This window comes from Triturus cristatus, chromosome 6 (assembly GCF_964204655.1).
Source record: "Triturus cristatus chromosome 6, aTriCri1.1, whole genome shotgun sequence".
Taxonomy (NCBI): domain Eukaryota; kingdom Metazoa; phylum Chordata; class Amphibia; order Caudata; family Salamandridae; genus Triturus; species Triturus cristatus.
In genome coordinates this window covers 1,392,260,613-1,392,281,229 of record NC_140589.1, presented here as the reverse complement: position 1 = coordinate 1,392,281,229, position 20,617 = coordinate 1,392,260,613, and the positions used below count along the sequence as shown (strand labels likewise).

Here is a 20,617-nt window from a genome sequence, read left to right as displayed (position 1 = left end):
TAATTACAAGAAAACGCACCCAGGCAGGGAATTAAGATCCCACCCAAGCAGGGACAGAAAACTCTAGCCAGCCAGCGACAGCAAAAGAACGGGCATCATACTCACTACGCCGCTGCCTCCAAAAATGGGGACTGCACACTTTGCACAGACGAGGGTGCATAAGGGGCAGTTGCGGCTCACGCTCCAATACTCGCGGGGGGAAGGGGGGGGGGTGTTGGGGGTAGCGCGCGGCGCGGGTAAATTAATAAAATAAAGCACCCTTAGAAAAGTGTTCTCACCCCAGCCGGGCAACAATCCGCTGTGACTGCACTGCAGTATATACTTTGTGCTAGACGCCAGTGCTGGTTTCCCTCCTGAACAGCCAACGTGAAACCTGCTGTGCGTTGATTCTCCCGGAAATTAAATCGGAGCTGCGTAGACGACAAACTCTTCCACAGCCGACTCCCCGAGCTTTCAACATCCAATCAGCATGAAGGGAGTGCTTCTGTTATTGCCACCCACTTCACTTTGTCCATGTAGGCCAGCCCTGCCCCTTACCATTTATGTCAATGGGGCTCTGCTGAAAACGCCTGGGCTTCAGCATAAGCGCCCCATTGAAAAGTAAACCATTGCTGCTTCCTCTGGCCACTCCCATCATCCTGACATCACTCTCCTCGTGTCTTTCTCGAGGGCGAGCAATAGCCCTCGCCCTGGCCAGCACTGCACATGCGCCGGAGGACTCCTCTCTCTGACCTCACTCCACCTTCCTTCAAAAAAAAAAAATTGAATTTTTATTTAAATTGGAATTATCAGGAAGCACGAAGCAGTGAGCGCTTAAAGCTACTCAATGCATTGTTCATCATTCTCTCTGTTCTTGGAGACTCGGATGGTAGTAGGGCACGCCCCGCTTTCGCCCGTCGCCGAGTTTAGTGGGGCAACGCCCCTTTCGCCCCTATGCACCAGCCGCCACTAATGTAGACTATAAATTATTTGCTTAAATTCTGGCCAATAGATTAGCTCTTGTGGCCCCTAAAATCTTACACCCTGATCAGAAGGGGTTCGTCAAGGGGCGGCAGCTATATGAACTGACCTTTTGACTTAATTGGGGCTATAGACTTGGCAGTTTTGGAGTCTTTCCCCCTGGCGGTCCTTACCTTGGACGCCGCCAAGGCCTTTGACAGAGTCAATTGGTTGTATCTGTCGGAGGCCCTGGCGAAATTCGGGGTGGGATCAGGCTTTTGCCGGGCAATTGGTCTTTTATATCAGAACCCCAGTGCATGCGTACTGGTCAATGGCAGTCTATTCGATCCCTTTAACATCTCGAGGGGTACACGGCAGGGCTGCCCCCTCTCTCCGCTTCTGTTTGATCTGTACGCTGAACCTTTTGCCCAAAGTCTGAGGGATAATGCTAACATCAAGGAGTTTGCGTGCAGGGGTTGGGAGAGAAAAGTGGCCCTGTACGCAGATGACATCCTCAATTTTACATCTGATGCCCATATGGCTCTTCCGGAAATGGATGTATGTCGTTACAACGCACACTTTTACAACGCATGCACTTACAACGCATTTTTCACAACGCAACATCCACTACAACGCATTCCATTACATCGCATGACACTACAACGCATTTTTAAAAACTACCTTTACAACGCATTCCATTACATCGCATACTACCTTTACAACGCATACCATTACAACGCATAATATTACATTGCATTTAAGGTAAGTATTGGATAGTATAGGGGTAAAAATTACTATTCTTACTCCAGGGGGTGCAACAGTAGGGTAAGTGTTGGATAGTATAGGGGTAAAAATTATTATTCTTACTCCAGGGGGTGCAACAGTAGGGTAAGTGTTGGATAGTATGGGGGTAATAATTACTATTCTAACTCCAGGAGGTGCAAGAGTAGGGTAAGTGTTGGATAGTATAGGGGTAAAAATTAGTATTCTAACTCCAGGGGGTGCAACAGTAGGGTAAGTGTTGGATAGTATAGGGGTAAAAATTACTATTCTAACTCCAGGGGGTGCAACAGTAGGGTAAGTGTTGGATAGTATGGGGGTAAAAATTACTATTCTAACTCCAGGGGGTGCAACAGTAGGGTAAGTGTTGGATAGTGTAGGGGTTTTAATGTAATATTATGCGTTGTAATGGTATGCGTTGTAAAGGTAGTATGCTATGTAATGGAATGCGTTGTAAAGGTAGTTTTTAAAAATGCGTTGTAGTGTCATGCGATGTAATGGAATGCGTTGTAGTGGATGTTGCGTTGTAAAAATTGCGTTGTAAGTGTAGTGCGTTGTAATAGTTGCGTTGTAAAGGTTGTTCCCCTCCGGAAATATTCAAGCTAGCCTCTGCATTTGGGGAAGTATCTGGGTATGAGATGAATGCCACAAAAACCGAGATGATGACCTGGGGTATGGACCAGAGTCTGTGTATTGCTGGTATTCGGCCAGGAAAGAAGTTGAGATACCTGGGCCTTGATATTGTAGAAGATATAGACCAGATTGTCAATATCAATTTTTCCAAGATAGTTAAGGACTGTCGTAAGTTACTTCAGTCCTGGTCTCATCTTCCACTGTCGTTATTAGGAAGGGCTAATTTGGTCAAGATGTCCGTCTTGCCAAAGCTTTCTTTTCTCTTTAACACTATTCCCCTGTATTTCGATCCAATCTCTATTAAAGCATTTCAGGCTGAGATTAACACATTCATTTGGAATAAACATCTTCCAAGAATCTCGTGGAAAAAGATAAGGAGGCGTAGGGAAAAGGGGGGGTTGGCTGCTCCGGACATCCAGTTGTATGCATGGGCGTTCCAGCTTTCTCATGCCAGGATGCTGTTAAAGAAACCATTAGAGTATGGGGTGGGATCTCTATACACCACTTTGCTTAATGGAGAGGGGGTTAGCCAGTTTGGATTCCTTTTGAAATTTGGAGATCCCAAGTACTTTAAAAAGATTAAATTGAAGATCCTATTGGGGATGGCAAGGACTTGGGCCCAGGTTCTAAAAGCTATTAAAATAGGGTATTATGGCTGTAGGACTCCCTTATGGGATCTGCCCGATTCTCCGCCCTGGTTGTGTGATTCACTTGCAATACCCATCAGAGAGGCAGGGTTGGAGGTTTGGGGAGACCTATTTGTTGAGGGCGAATTGCTTTCTTGGGAGTGCTTGAGTGGGAGGATTGGCCCTGGCCTAGCTAGGCTAAAATATCTGCAGATGTCCAGTTGGTCTCGATCTTATACTGCACGGCCCTCTCGGAGAAGTAAGTTCCCTCTAGGTGGTTATAGTACCCTTATAACTTTGTTGATCGACAAACCCCCTGCTAAGAAAGATCTCGTCTTGGTATAATTTGATCTTAGAGGAGATGGATGGGGTATTTTTGTTACCTGATGAGCTTTGGGGGCCAGATATAAGCAATACCAACTTGCAAGAGCTATGGGGTAAATCATGTAGTATGATGTGGGATGTTGTGAAACCGGCGTGGTTGCGCAGGAACCACCTTTATACTATTCACAGAGCTTACTACTCTCCCCTTCGACTTTCTAAATTTACTCAGGGGAATATGGTGGTGTGTGCTAGGTGTGGTCTCTTGGCTGCCTCGGATATCCACATGTTTTACGAGTGCCCTCTTTTGTCGCAGTTCTGGGAAGCTATTTGCAAGATTCTGTCGTCCTCAGTGGACTTCAACATAATATTAGATCCTCAGTTAGTGATCTTCGGAATTTTAGAGGGGGTCTCTACATTGGCGAAAAAGTTAGTCTTCTATGCTATAGTACTTGCTAGAAGGGAGATATGCAAGAAGTGGAAGGACTCTTCACCTCCTTCTGTCAATGAATGGTTTGCTTCTGCCTTGCGGGTCTCCAAGCTGGACTTGGCCAGAATAGGGAATCCTGATAAAAGATCTTTTTGGCGCCTCTTGAAATGGGATCATTGAGAGACTGGGGTTTTTTTTTTTTTTTCCCCAGGTCCAATGATTAAGCCATCTATCCCATTTCTGGGTATAAGCAATGCCTTGATACTTTTTTCAGTATTCTGGCGGATTTTCAAAATCCCTCGTAAGGTTACGCTATGCTGTTTGCAGGTATGTCAAGCACTATTGCTATGGGACGAGGTCCTCGCTCCATGTTTTGTCCCTTCCAGTTGGCATGTACTGAGGTAGCATATCGCTTGTTAACCTATCGATCGCGCATATAGAACCTTGGTGGCGTATGAGGACAAAAAATAATAAATAAATTAGCATAAAGTCAATGAATAACAAGGGAAGAAGCTGGGTTCTGGACGGTTAATGCATTGTGATGTAGTTTCCTCTAAAGAGGTGATTCTTCAACACTTTGCTAAATTGGAGTAGCGTTGGGGGGTTCCTACTGGGATATTGTTCCAGATCTTGGATTCATAGATGGAAAAGGCAGCTGCCTTGTTTTTTTCTATTTTTTAAACTTCTTAGTCTGCAGTCTGTTGGTGTCCTGCTTGTGGGTGGTACGAGAACCACCAAAGATGATGAACTTGTCTGCAAGATAAGAGGGAGTGCTGACCGTTCTAACTTTGTAAATTATGCTGCTGGTTTTGAGATGGCGCAGCCCAGCAAGGTGAGCCACTGGAGTTCCTTCAGTATGGGGATAATGTTAGCATATTTCTTCAGGCCCTCGATAAGCCGTGCAACGGCATGTAGGATTTCCCTACAGGGTGCCAGCATGAAATCTTGGCCTGGAATAGGGCATTACTACCATTCCGGAGCATGAGGGCTTGAACAGTTGTTCTGATGTCATTTTCAGGAAGAAACGGTTTTACTTAATTTAGAAGAGAAAACTAGTAACAGGCCATCTTTATTTTTTTGACAATGTATTCCTTGATGGAGAAGTTGGTGTTCATGGTAAATCCAAGTGGCTTGGCAATCTGTGAAAGGTGGGTTTCGAAGCCGTTAGATCTCATGTCATCGAGCCAGGTTTGTATTGTATCTTGTTCTTTTCAAACAACAGAAGGTGAATCTGCAGGCACGGATGGGAGTCGGGAGGGATTAGGGAAGACAACAGAGAGTTGTGCACAGGAGAAGGTGCAACCAAAACATGCAGGCTGCAAATACTCTACTATATTCACATACATTATTCACCCATAGTAACGCTGTCGTGGTGTGGGGCATTTGTGTTTTTGTACAGAAATGTCACAGTTTGCTTGAGGGTCTTGCCAGTCAGGGTTGCAGTAGAGAGTACCACCTCTCTCAAATCAGGTTGTCACCTGACCAGGAGTTTACAGCCTGGCCAGTATTCTGATTACAAGCCCGGGGAAAAAAAATTGTGCAAATCCTCAAATTACAGTATTTTTCCCCAGCAAATATAAAGTGAGGGCAAAAAAGATGAAGACAAGTTAAATGTATTTTGAAGATGGTCTAAAATAAGTATTGGATGTTTACAGTAAATTATAGCTGGATTGCTATGTTATCAAGTATTTGTACTGCCAATAGGTCTTGGTTTAATATTTTAACAAATGTAGCATTAGCACATTAAAGCGAGTTTCTTAAGATGGAACCAGAAGGAGTGTGCAGAGAGAGCCATAGTTGTAAAGTAGTCCGTCATGCACGTAAATGCAAGCACCAGAGTGGAGGCGGAAGAATACACCCAAAAAGCCAAAAGCATTAGTTGAGAGACGATTACTCCACTGGGCACAGCCAAGATGTGATTGACAAAGTCTCCAGCGAGTGGCTGAAAGAGGGTGTTAAAAGAAAGTCAGTGACTGAAAGAGGTAGGAGCAAAAGCCAACTCTATGTATATTGTTGACAAAAAACCCACACCTAAAAAGAGTACTGAGGATTTTGCACAAACCTATTATTATGACCGCATTCTCATTATATAATTTCTTGGATTATGTTAGGGCGTATATTAAGGTTTTGATGCTAGCAAAGCTCTAATTTCGTCACCTTTTCGCAAATCACCATACAAGGACTTCAGAGTAGGCGGGAAGCAATATTTATAGGTCTGAAAATGCCTTGAGTGTGCAAACCCACAAACTACTATGTTTAAACACATTCATCAGTTCATCTTCAATCTCTTCACACACTTGAATGGGTTTGAATATTTACTCCTTTTATAAACTCTTGCGGCTTCCTGAAAGTCGTAAATCTGCACCGATTCAAGGACTTATACCAGCGAGTGCATTTTTGTGACTTTCTTTTAAAATTGTGCCCGGATTTATTTTCATAATGTTCATAATGATGCCCATAATGGCAATAATTGTCCATTATTAATCTTTATATTTTAAATATAGGTATGCATCAAACACACTTTACTAAATGATGCTTCAGAGGAAGGGTAAGGTATCACAATAGTTAAGCAAAACATTGCAAAGTGGCAGTTTTTTTGTGTGCATTTTGTTTTTAAATCAAACAATCACCAATCTTGATTATGAACTGGAAGCATTCTATGAGCATTATACAAAGGCTTACATTGTTAAATTGTGCAAACGTGTACATATTCAGTAATCCGAGTTGAGCTCATTGTAAACTGCATTTCCCTAAAGCACCCTCCCAAGTTGTTAAGGCTTGGCAATAATGAATCATATACACAAATTTGAACAACGTATACATATGGACACAAACCTTGCCTTAGTGGAACGCAGTGCTTTTTCACAGACCATCCTTGGTCCTGTAAACTGGCAGTTAGTTCTTCAGGGGTTTGGGCCTCTTGAAAATCCTGTTATCCTTGACTCCAAACAATATGTCCTGGGCATCGGGCAATAGGATTTCCACACCTCTGTTGATTATAATAAGTAATTACAATTGTGTAATGATACAGTTTTCTTGTCTTGGTCTTGTTACTTGTATTGCTAAACCAATAATATGTGATGCACAATGATGTCTCTACCATGTTACTGCTACCCAACTAAACGTGGTACACTTTATCAACCTGAGGAGGGTAAATAGCCAAACAGGCATGGCTATGAGTTGATGTATGTCGCCATTCACTCAGCCATTTTACAGCTGCATAATGTATTTTCTACTAAACAGAATCCAGTATCTTTATAATTCTTACAAGAAGATAATATGCATTTAATATTCTATTTCTAGGTACGTATCCGATCAGTTTTTCAATCAAAATAGTGATTTGTGTAATCTGCCATTTGCTATGCTGCACTGTTTTCACACCATATGCCCTGTTTTTGTTTTTCAGGAGTGAGGACAAAAAGAAAGTGGTGACTAACACAAAATCAAAAGGTAAGCAGAAACTGTTAACACATGTAAACATACCCTGTCAGCATTTTATGGTGCATTCTGGAAACCTTAGCTCCTCAAATCTACAGCAGATTTTTTTAAAGGTTTTTAATGGTGATGTAGTAGAGGGGCAGTGTCCACGTGAACATTATATTTATCCCTTGCACTAACATCAAAAGGACCTGAAGACTCACTTCAGTCGCTGCATCTTGAAACAAAATATTATTCACCCCAATACTCCTAATCTTTCTAAAGAATACTTAATCTATTCCCTTGGGTGCTGATTTTTTCAGTATGCCAAGTGTATGGATTTTGTGGAGGAAGTTGAAAAGGCAGACACAGAGGTCTGCTTCTGTCCTTGGGATATCAGAGTGATCCTTTGACCTTAGAACATTCTGAGACTATTCTGTGTACAGCATTATTTGGATCCCAGCATGTATTTTACAGCAGTAAACCCTTGCTGTTTTACTATTTATATATGTTTTGCCTTAAGGGTTTGTTGTCCCCTTATTTGGCTCTCTCCAATGATGGTAAAAGGGGATCTTACACCAGGAATGACCGACATCTGTAAGTCCTAGTAGAACTTTATTTTCATTTTTTGGGAGGTGTGATACAGCTCTGCACATCACCTTTCAGTTATTCATAGCACTAAGGATGTTGACAGAAAAATAGTTTCATGGAGGAAAAGAGAAAGGAAGTGTCCAGTCAGGAACAGTGGGAACCATGTTCAATATTCGTCAGTTGGTACCATGTTCAGGGAAAAGTTCAGTTCATAGCAAGTTAGCCTTAATACTTTCTGAACCACTTTTAAAGAAAAGTAGTTCACAAAATCTAAGCATTGAACTCTCAGGTTTGGGTTTAGAGCATTTAATAATCGATGGCCTTGTACTGTAAGAGATTTATCTCAATATTTCAACCTCAAAAGTAACTGAGGCTTGTGTGCCATGAAAAGATCTTCTATCGGTTCCACAGAGTTTAGAGTAGTCGGAGAATCTTTTCAAGTAAAGAGTACTGTAAATCGACACTTCTGACCAATGCCTTGATTTTGTGAAGTGAGTGTTTGGAGTCAAAGAGTAGCCCCAGGTTCCTTACTTGTAGGTTGGTTAATTGGGTGAAAAGTTGGTGGCTAGTTGAAGGGTAATGAATAGTACTCTGTTTTATCCATTAATAGAATATTGGTGTTGGGGAGGATGTTTCCTTCTTACAGTGGAACATGTAATCCAAGCAGGGGATGATTGGTCTATTTTCAAGTGTTTCTGGTTTTTATCCACCTGCATTAGTAAACACCAGGGGTGTACATAGATGGTGAACACTAGGCTGGAGATGGATTATCCTTGGGGTACACCACATGGCACTCGGCAAGTGGGAACGCCACAAACTATCGTAAATTGTTGACTGTGGTTAGTAAGGATCAATTGGAACCATAGCAGAGCAGATCTAGATACACCCCCTCCACCAACCTTTTCAACAACATTTTATGGTCAACAAAGTCATAGGCAGTGGAAAGGTTGCTGAGTATAACAGCTGTTTTATTTTCCTGATTCATTGAGAGATGATGCTGCGCTCTTTTGTTGACTAAGGTGAATAAAATGCACCTCACAGGTCTTAACCTGTACACCTAATCTTGCTGTCACAAACCCTCCCTTTCCATAATTGCAATAGAGTAGGGAATGTGATAGGTAGACTGGTAGTTCCACAGGCTCTTCTGTTTCTTTCAAGAGAGAGGTGACAATAGTGTGTTTCAGAACATTTGGGATAACTCCAGATAAAAGGGATGCATTTATCATGTTAGTTATATCCATCGGAAAAAGGTGGAATTGTTTGAAACATACAACTGAGTCACAAGTCCTTAGGGTAGAGGGGTACTCTTTTTGTCTTGTGGGCCAGCCTTAGAAACTTGTCAGTCTTCACAGTGTTTTCATGATCTAGATAGACAGCTTTTGTAAGCTCCTTAGTGGTATATGTATAGAAAACGTTTTCTTCATTTGATTGGAGGCCTCAGTATTGTCTTTGGAGAAGTATGCTTTTGGGTTTTTTTTTGTGGTGTTAACGTAAACTCTTTTATGTTTTTCTGGCAGCAGCTGTTGTTTGTTTTTTTTAGTCCTAGACTTTTAACCATTGCTGTTCCAGGCTGTGATTGGCGCATTTCAGCTCAGCTAGTTTCCCACTGAATCATGTGTTGGTTGATGTGATGCCCAGCGTGTGTTGTCATGTTTTGGTTGGTGTTAGGATATTGAGAGCAGATTCTGTTAAGATAAAGGTTGTCGAGTAGAGTTGCGGATTTTTAGAATCTGAATGGTTGGTTTTAACACTGCTGTAGGTTGCCTCAAACTCCTCTGTAATGATGGGAATGGAAGGAGTGTTGTTTCTGATACAGGTGGTTTTCTAGGTCGGTCCGTTTTGATAGGATGCTGGAGATGAAACAATGATCCTATCAGATCTGTGGTTACACCACCTTGTTTGAGATTTCATAATTTGTGTAAATAGTCGATCCAGTGTGTGTCCAGCTCTATGTATTGGGAGTCTCCCGACATCGTTGAAGCTGAAGGCCTGCTTGTTGTTAAGAAAGTCAGTTGCAGGTTTTGAATCTACTCTGTCAACTCACATGATAATACTTTTCTTGGCTTTGCTCTTACAGTGCAGTGTCATTTCAAGCAATATGCTGGATTGTGTCCAAGAGGCAGAAGACCACTGCTGTTATGAAGGACCTATTTGGATTGCGAAGCACTCAGATGATGGGTATAGTGTGTTAGGCATCTCTATGCAAGAAAGCTAGCTGGTATAAGCTACATTTATGTCTGAATAAGGATTGATAAATATACAGTTACGGTACATATATGAGGTGTTGAGTATAATAAACTATTCTCTATATACTGACTTTGTCAATATTTTTGTTGTCAATATTATTGCTACAATTATTTGTAGCACAATATTTCGTACGCAAGAATCCATTCCCATATGGTGGCCCCAGGCAAGGAGATATTTGAGAATGGGGATTTTGTTGTGTCCAAACCTTATCTCTGTTTTCGTTTATATTACATTTGGTTTCAGTAAGTAGAAAGTAGGTGTACCAAGTAAGCTTTGGGTAGTGCGGGTATTTAATGGAACTTTGTTTTATTTAAGGGCTTGAGACTGGTGACTGGTTGGACCAGACAGCAGTACAGAAAGAAATAACAGGATGTTTCAATGCCTTTATTATTTTGGGGTGGATGCATTGGTAGCAAATGGTAGGAGTCGGTCTGTGTTAGAACTAAGTCACCTTGTAGGGTGCATGTGCTACAGTGGATAACTGAGGAATGGGAACGTTAGATCATTGTCACTGTGAGAATGGGGTTTATGATACAAGTGCATTGTGTTGACCTTTGGCAGTGGCATGGAAAGAGACTTGGAAGTAGAGAGCCCGAAGAATGTCTTTGTTGATACAGCATTGAGCAGGTGTAATGAGGTGGTAGGGTTTGGAGTTATGGCTATTTATTTTTTGCACTTTTTGAGGCTCTTTTAGATCCCGTCAAAGGACATCAGATTTCAGTTGTTGGCATGGATCATAATAGTATTGTCGGTGTAAATGTTGGTAGTGAGTTTTCGAAGGCCACTGCAAGTAATGCCCACTTCAATTCTGTGGCCTCTTGTGATTTTCAATTGCTTATTCTCAATGGAATGTATCTCGCCACATGTCAGAATGTTCATGAAGAAAGGAGGTCGGTCAAGACATTTCTTGTCCAGACTTAGCTAATTTACCAATGGGAAGATTTTCAAAGTCGTGAGTGCCAACTAAAATAGGAAAATTAGGGATGTGTAAAATATTTATTATTAAACTCAAGTATTTCTTTATTCAATCAGGATTTATCATAAAAGTACATGTAAAAAACTGCAGCAAAAAGCATCTTATAACAGACAGCATCCCTAGCATATGTTCAAACTGTTAAGTATATGAAGTGCAGGTGCAATAGTGCATAATCAAGACACAACTCTGACAGCATTGGTAAAAAGTGGAAAGGGATGTAGTCTTAGCTATACCTATATACAAAAAACACTAAATATATCCGCTCTGTTGGCAAATACTAGGGGCCACCACTACGCCAGTAGGTTGTCATCATGAGTCATGGGAATGTGGTAAAAACTTCAGTGAGACTGCCTGAAAAGCTAGGGTACATAAAATTTGAGAAACCTTCACAATGAACCATATACTTTTACACAAAATTGAAAAGGATAATAAAAAGATATTTTGTTAAACTTAAAATACTAACATAAAAAAACTTGATGTGGATACCGAGAAGTAATATCATACAAAGAAGTTTGATGTTAGTCGACTTTATTATTGAACCAAGCCAGAGGGCTTTATAAAAAGGGAGACTTGAACATTTAAATCATTCCTCCCTGTATTTCATTCTAATCTTAAGCGCCCAGCGAATGTAACTAATCACAGCAAAATATACAGCTTGTGATTTGAGGCACTGAAGGAATAACATACCATGTTTATACGATGAAAGGCAAACTGGGCGCAGAAAATTAAATCTCGGGTTACTATATAACTTGCAAAAACACATAAAATATGTTGTTGATTGTAGGGAGGGAGAGTCGCAGGGTTCGATATCCACGTAATGTAGGGTTCCAATCCTTGTGTAGTCATAATATGGGCATAACGGAAAACAGTTTTTACGAAATGTGTGGAATATGTTCTTAACGTCTTCCTTTGCTTTGATGTTAATGTTATGGAGTAAGTTAAAAGAGGTGGGCGTACCAAGGTCCTGGAAGGATTCTTTGACGTATGGTAGCCAAGGAATTTCAGCCAAATTATCTTGGTTAAGACAATCATTCAGGAAGAAACGGGAGAATTCTTCTTTAATGAGCCTTTGATGTTCCAGGATAGAATAGCAGTTAGGGCTTTAGTCATGGCAAGGCATGTCCCCTTCATGACTGGCTGTGATGCCTGAAAAAGATCATTCACCTATGACGTTACAAATGTGAACTTATAGCTGTGCCATGTGGCAATCTATGTGACAGATTTCTCTCCATCCCTGATATGTGAATCATTGAATCCGGGCACAATATTACTGACTATGGAGCCTGTTGTATAATTGTTAGAAATGGGATTTCTTGTTAACTAGGGTATGCACCTAAGCCAGGCAGAACCCACCAATCTAGTCAGTGTAAGGGAGTTACATACCCAAGATAGCCCCTGCTCACCCCTTTGGTAGCTTGGCACTAGCAGTCAGGCTTATCCCAGAGGCAATGTGCAAAGCATTTCCTCAACACACACACACATCAGTGACACACTGAACACACCACAAAAGAGACTCCACACAAGGTTTATTAAAATATATGTAGTATATTATGCATAAAACAAATACAAAAACGACATGTATCAATAAGTACTGTGTGAGCAATGCAAGCTGTTCAGGTAGATCACATCAATTGCAATGAAAACATAGGGCTCAGAGCTGGGCTTCTATTATACCCTATATGGCAATTGTCTGTGCTATAATCAAAAGAGGGCCAAACTGATAACACTCATGTGTATCCTTGGAGATAGGTTTCCTTTACCAAAGATAACTTTAAATGCATATAAGGCTCCTAAGGACTTTTCAAGATGTACCATTTCAAATAAGTATCACATTAAGGGCCTAAACTAACCATTGAGTATAGATGCAACTGCACCTCTATTAGGATCCTTACGGTAACTTCAGTGAAACCCCCAACCACATCCAGCAGTTTCAAATTGTGGAAATTTTATGTCTGACAAGATTTCGCCCAGTCCGGCAGTCCCGCAAAGCCATAACTATGCGGGCTGCCAAGGAATGCCCCCAAAATGCAAGACAAGTGTCCCCGAGGTATGCCAAAATGGGCGGGGGGAGGTCTTGTTGTGTCTCGTGGTCGCCAAAGTGCTAAACACACAGCTGCCCACACGTGGTGCAGCTATCGTCATGCCATACTTTTTCCACCTCTTCTCTGCCCTTCATTCTGGGTTGTGGTGGCGGGGACGCAGAGAAAACACCGTGTCCCACAGTCAGGAACACCCTCCTGGTTCTGCACCAACTTAACTTTCTCCTTGTTGCTCCGGCAAAACGAGGGCCGGGTGGGGTAACTGCTCTAGCAGGGTATTTCGTCTGAGGCCGCAGGCCTTGTCTGCAGTCACTTAGCAGAGTATTACGAGCTCGGGCATGTAGGCAGTGAACAGTCTCCAAATCAAAGCATGTGTCCAGGGACGCAAAGGAATCGCTCCCCTTGTATTGTTGTTCGGACACCAGGCCAAATACTCAGCTCTCCCAATGCGCTGATTGATAGATTTGGAAAACAGCACCCACACTTCAGATACAGGCAGTACAAAGCGCTCCACAGGCACAGTTTAAAAACCACAAGGGGCAATCCACCATAGCTCCTTTTTAGAGCACCCTGCTGCCGAAATCACCAGGAATAGAGTCCCACAGCAGAGGTGCTCGGGGGCAATCATTTCTGGCACTGAGATTGTGGGAGAACAGGGGGAACAAGCCAACACGCCCTTGGAGAACACTTGGGGCCCCCAGGGAGCAGCAGGCATGCAAGCCAGCACAACAAAGCAAGGAGTCCAGATGGCAGTTCCTCCAGGCAGCACAACAGTCCCTGCAGCATGGAGAGCCAGCAGTGTCTGGTTACAAGTCCACACAGTGTCTACCCTCATGGCCACTGTACTTGTACTCCAAATGTCTTTGATGTGGAGGTATCTTCAAAAGAACTTTAGAAGTGCACAGCACCTCCATTCAATCCTAGCTCTGGCACCAGACATCAGTAGGGGGAAAACGAGCCCTTTCTGTGAGGGCAGGGCCCAGCCTTTACAATGTAAGTGCACCCCCACCTCCCCCTCTTCCAGCCCAGGAAAACCAATCAGTATGCAGATGAATCCAGATGTAACCTTGTTACACCCAACTCCTCCTGTGTTATGGCTCTTTCGAAAGCATGCACACGCCCAGCTGTCACTCTACCCTAGACTTGTGTTGGAGTCAGGCTGCAAAGCAAAAAGAGTAATAAGTGCAAAGAAATGCCCACTTTCTAAAAGTGAAGTAATAACTAGAGCAATATGTTCTAGACAGGACATGCACAACCTCAAGTACTCATAAATGAGTGTACACCTTAATTCTCGAAAACTTGCTATAGTACTCAATAAAAACAATTGTTATCCAATATTAACCATAAATTTACAATTTCTTCAAACAATACAGATGTTTTTGACAAAAAAACAAATTCAATATTCTTCTTGCCGATGTGTTTCCTTTTTAATATCACATCTCTTGAAAATCCAAATTAAAGATCCAAAATTTAAAAATAATTTCAAAGACTCCATACAATAGGTAATTGCAGTATGACGAGCTTTGAATTTCATTCCCAATGCATTTCGGGTGAATACATCACCCTTCTTCAGGGGATATCTGCAAACAAAATGGATCCCGTTTGTTACGTGAGTTATGCAATCAAGTCTAAATTGGATCAGATCAAAAATGAAATTGAAGTCTAAATAAAATGATAGGCCTTTAGGTCCAGGAGGGTTAAAAGTGCTGTAAAATACGACAGCTGAATAAAGTGAGTTCAGAACTCATTGCAGTATGTGGATTTTAGATTAAGGTAGAGTAGATTTATGTACCATACTCAGCACGCACGATGGTTGTATCACCTTGTACACGTGGTGACTTGGGTTTTTGGGCCTCCCTCGAGTTCTTTCATTGTCTTTTCTCTCTCTCTCGTCTTCTCTCTGTTCTATCGGACAGCAGTCCACGGTTAAAGCACCAACAGACTTTATTCAGCTGTCGTATTTGACAGTACTTTTAATCCTCCTGGACATAAAGGCCTATCATTTTATTTAGACTTCAATTTCATTTTTGATCTGATCCAATTTAGACTTGATTGCATAACTCACGTAACAAACGGGATCCATTTTGTTTGCAGATATCCCCTGAAGAAGGGTGATGTATTCACCCGAAATGCCTTGGGAATGAAATTCAAAGCTCGTCATACTGCAATTACCTATTGTATGGACTCTTTGACATTATTTTTGAATTTTGGATCTTTAATTTGGATTTTCAAGAGATGTGACATTAACAAGGAAACACATCGGCAAGAAGAATATTGAATTTGTTTTTTTGTCAAAAACATCTGTATTGTTTGAAGAAATTGTAAATTTATGGTTAATATTGGATAACAATTGTTTTTATTGAGTACTATAGCAAGTTTTCGAGAATTAAGGTGTACACTCATTTATGAGTACTTGAGGTTGTGCCTGTCCTGTCTAGAACATATTGCTCTAGTTATTACTTCATTTCATGAATTGGTGGTAGGGTGGAACCACCACAGGTATTGCACACCAAGCCAGAATATCAACCACAAAACTAGTTTATTCTTGATTATGTGACAAACAGAGTGCACGCCAGTTGTTTGCATTTTTTAATTTTTTAATTTTGAATCACTTTCTAAAAGTGGCATTTCTAAAATAGTAATGTCCATCTACACTAATAAGCTGGATTTATCACCACTATTCCAAACATGGCAATGCTACTCCTTTTACATCAGAAATTGCTACTGAAAAACATATCCGGGAATTCCCAATGCACAACTATGAGACGAGCAGGCCTCACATCAGTGAGAAAACAAATAGGCGGTTTGTCACTAGCAGGACATGCCACACAATGAAGGCAGATGTCCTACCTTTTACCTACACAGCACCCTGCCCATAGGGCTACCTAGGGCATACCTTAGAGGTGACCTATACGTAGTAAAAGGGGAGTTCCAGGCTTGGGAAATAACTTTAAATGCCAAGTCAATGTGGGAATAAACTGTGCACGCAGGCCTTGCAGTAGCAGAGGCCTGAAACAGGTTTGAAAGGTTACTTTTGTGGGTGGCGCAAGCAGCGCTGCAGGCCGCTAGTAACATGTACTCTACAGGCCCTGAGTATATGGCATACCACTGTACAAGGGACTTACAGGTAGATTAAATATGCCAATACAGGTAGATTAAATATGCCAAACAAGAACAAGCCAATCATACCATGTTTAAAGGAGAGAGCACATGCACTTAAGCACTGAATAGCAGTGGTAAAGTGCCCAGAGTCCTAAAGCCAATAAAAACAGATCAGAAAAAAAATACAGGAGAAAGGCAGAACGTTTGGGGATAACCCTGCAAAAGGGCCAGGTCCAACAATCATGTAATATTTAAGACAAACTAGTCCCATCAATAAACTGTTACCAAGGGCCAGTATGCATTGAAAAGGGTAGCAAGCAAGCATGTTGAGAATACAGAGATCTTGCATGCCTAAACGTGCCGACATGTACATAACAAAACTTTAAAATAATTAAATACATTTGCTTGAAATACAGCGAATAGGATGAGGAAATTATACTTGGATATCGGCTGCCGCATACACGAAGATGTTGGTTGTCTACAAGAAATTTGAACACATCAATATAGAAATGCAAAGTGTGTAAATTAGCACGACAAGCATCTATTTATTTGCCCCTTGCTTAGTGCTGGCTAGTTTTTTATGTTAAAGTGTTTTTAAGTCTTATCCAAGCCGGCTGAGGATATTTTCAGAGATAGTTAATTAATTGCCCTATCGTTTGAACTTTTACGGTTTTATTTGTTTTTTCAGTTTTATGGGATCAAATAATTTGTACTGGGGAAAGAATAGTCAGGGCAGTAGGCGGTGTAACATGTGCTTTTCACCCACGCTTTTTGTTCTGATGCAATTTACTTTCTCATCTCTTGGTGCGAAGAAGGGGTTGGGTTTACTTTTCTACTTGCATGTGTAAACATAACTGGCGTAGCATGCTTTCTGGCGGCTGCAGTTATGCTAGATGCCTCGGCAGTGCTTGCGTTGATTAGCTCCTTCTTTCCAGTCTAAAGCTGTTTCAGCAGTTGTCCCTTTGGTGTACATTTGCCAAATTGCCCTCTGGAAATCTGTGCAGTTTCATTTGTAGGGCCCTGCATCTGTTTGCAGAACTAGGAGTGTACTAAATTCAAATTACGTAAATTTAGCATTTCCATCCGTCTTTAGTTGTTTTCTCCTGCAGACAAATATATCTTTCGCATTTATGCCCTCCACCCTTCAGATGTGGTATTACATTAGTAAATATTTCTTGTGGCCACACAGTCTATTTTACCTAGACGTACCAAAATCAAAAATCACAGACATTCCTTACCCCCACGGTCTATAAAGCTTTTGGTGTCCACGTAATGCTTACACCTCTTTTTGGCTCCCAACTTCCCATCTCTGACATTGCCTGTCTGCATCCAAAGGGTGGCAGCTGCTATGTTCCCTGTGATACCAGATTATTGTTCTGTGCATTGGAACGAAGCAGATTTTACTAATTATTACCTACATTAATCTCCTGTCATTTCAGTGTTTGAAGACTTGATTTAACAGGGCCAGCTCCAGCTCTGTTCAGTGTTCCAACCAACGAGGTCTTTCTTTTGGAATCTGAATTAAAGGGGAGCTGGAAGGCACATAGGTTTGGAACTAGGTCAGAGAGCCTTTTTGCTTTAGTGAGCCATGGGAGGTAATAACTGCAAGTCATTACCATCTACCAGCTGTCCCCTGGGCTGTTTGAAATGAAATTGAGGTTTCACCCAAGTGCCAGTGGGCAGCTGCCCACATCAAAAATGAAAAAAACTATAATTATGTGCTTTGCCATCCAGGGTAGAGTCCAACTGTGGAATGGACATAACACTAAAATACCCACACAGGTGGTTCCCCTCAGAACTTGGCTAAAAACTAGTAGATTAGTAGAGCATCATGATGATTGATGCATTGTACAGAATGTATGGATGCATGAAATGCTGAGCACAATAGGATTATCAGTTGATTACCTTTCATAAGGTCCACATTTGCAAACACAGAAAAATATACCAATATGGAATTTCGAAGCATTAGAAAACATTTTTTTGCCCGACAGCCTTGGTGTCCTGTTTTAAAATATGTTTGAAATTGCTGCCTTAATTCAAATTAATCTATAAATACATGTATTAGTGGAACGATGGAATAATACTTCCAATGCAGAGAAATGTGTCTGGCCTCCTTGGTCACAGTTTCAGATCCCAGTAGTCCACTAACTGGGGAAATAAAACACGGTTGTAACAACTTTAGGGTATTAATTCAGAGCCTAAGAACCTGAAATTCGCCAGTCATGGTATGCCATGAAAACCATAACTCACACCAGCCATGCTCTGCTCACTACATCCCACATGACAGCACTAAAGATATCTAAAAAAAACATCACAGATTAGATCAAATGTGACAGCCTGAATGTCATCAAAGCTGTAACGAATTTTCATCTTACAGAACACTTTCATCTGATTTCAATTCTTATTTGACAATGAAGGCACAGTTCGGATCTGTATCCTTCTTCTGCCACCCACTCCTACTACGGTTTGTGCAAAGTATGTTGCTGGCCTCCTTACAACATCATGTACATTGATAGTGTATATTATTTTGCCTTTTCGACGCCTCCTGTACGTCAACTACCTTTGATAGCATCTTCCACTGAGTTGAAGACTCTCTGAGCACCAAGTTGTGGTACTCTATTGTCTCCGTCCCACCTAGAGGTCTCACTGGGTGTAGAATTAATTTGTTCACTATGTATCCTATACTAAATGTATATTCTCTGACACATTTTATGTTTGGTTAATTGCTAGCATAATACGCCATTTACCAAACAAAGTGTTTCTGACCAAATTTTATGTACTATCTTAAATCTCATTATGTGTGGGGGGGGGAGACCTTAATCTGATCCTCGGAACTGAGGAACCGGGTTCGAGTCTCAGCAGGGTCGCTCAACATTCTGTGATTCTGGGCAAATCACTTAATGTTCCCGTGCCTACCAAAAATGAATGTGTCCATCTGTAACGTAACTGGTGCTCTCATACCATCGGGCCTAGTTTGCGCTATATAATAATCCACAAAACAAAAACTCATTCGTAATACATGTAGACTTCACTTTCACTTTTATTTATTTATTTTATTTATTTGTGGGTTTTAAATAGCACCTGAATCACCCCCGAAGGGGTATCTCTGCGCTTTGGACGGAGCTACTGTGCGGGCTGATGGAAAAGTTTCAGAACAAGGTAGTCTTAAGTAGTTTCCTGAAGTGTGGATATTCGGGGCATTGTCTCAAGTGTATAGGAAGCTGGTTCCAGTACAGGGGAGCAAGGTAGGAGAAAGATTTTCCACCTAGTCTCGTTTTCCTCACCCTGGGAACTGAAAGAAGAGATTTGCTTCCTGATCTAAGGGTCCTGGAAGGAATGTAAGGCTTAAGTTTCTTAGAAATGTATAGTGGACCTTTGTGATACAAGGCTTTGTGGACAATCCAACAGATTTTGAATTTCACACGCTTGCGGATTGGGAGCCAATGGAGCTGGTGGAGAAGGGGAAAGGAGGGAGTCTTAAATGGGGCATTGGTAACGAGTCGCGCTGCTGTGTTCTGGACCACCTGCAATCTACTGAGGGATGACTCATTCGCTGAGACAAGGAGAGCATTACAGTAGTCGAGGTGGCTCATGACCATGGCCTGGATGAGAGTTTTGCGGGTATGATCTGGCAAAAAGGGGAAGACACATCCAAGCAAACCCAACACATAAAAGCAGGTGCTAGCAGTGTGGGAAGCATGGTCTTTTAATATTAAGGCCCGATCAAGGCGAATGCCCAAGTTTTTGACTAGGTATTTAGGGCCAGGAGGGGTGCCAAGGGCTACACGCCACCAGTCTGGGGACCATAAAAGAGGAGCATCCCTGAAGAGCATAATCTCCGTCTTACCTGCGTTAAGTTGGTGAAAATTGCTCTTCATCCAGAGGGCAATTGCAGTCATTCCCTCTGAAAAGGTGGACTGAGCCAACAAGGAAGATTTGTTAAAAGAAAAGAGAAGCTGGGTGTCATCCACGTAAGAAACAGGCAAGAAGCCGCAGGACCTTAGGAGGTTGGCCAAGGGGGCAATATAGGTATTTAGGGCCAGGAGGGGTGCCAAGTGCTACACGCCACCAGTCTGGGGACCATAAAAGAGGAGCATCCCTGAAGAGCATAATCTTCGTCTTACCTGCGTTAAGTTGGTGAAAATTGCTCTTCATCCAGAGGGCAATTGCAGTCATTCCCTCTGAAAAGGTGGACTGAGCCAACGAGGAAGATTTGTTAAAAGAAAAGAGAAGCTGGGTGTCATCCACGTAAGAAACGGGCAAGAAGCCGCATGACCTTAGGAGGTTGGCCAAGGGGGCAATATAGATGTTAAACAATGTAGGGCTCAAACATGAGCCTTGAGGCACACCCTTGGTAAATTCCATCATCTTAGACCGAAAAGGTCCTAGATTGACAGTCTGAGTACGGGAGGACAGGAAGCTAGTCATCCACTGAAGGTCAGGTCCTCTAAGTCAAATCTCCTCCAATCTCCTGAGCAGGATCTGGTGTGACACCGTGTTGAACGCGGCAGAAAGG

At 41.9% G+C, this 20,617-nt stretch overlaps 1 protein-coding gene across 10 annotated transcripts in view; it reads left to right on the top strand.

Annotated features, from left to right (window-relative positions):
* KIZ (kizuna centrosomal protein) overlaps positions 1–20,617 on the top strand; it is a 765,937-nt gene that overhangs the window by 699,603 nt on the left and 45,717 nt on the right. For all 10 annotated transcript variants that reach the window (XM_085612400.1, XM_085612398.1, XM_085612396.1 and 7 more), the window contains one exon: positions 7,136–7,179. In XM_085612400.1, the coding sequence (XP_085468526.1) occupies positions 7,136–7,179 (44 nt within the window). The remainder of the gene's footprint in view (positions 1–7,135; positions 7,180–20,617) is intronic.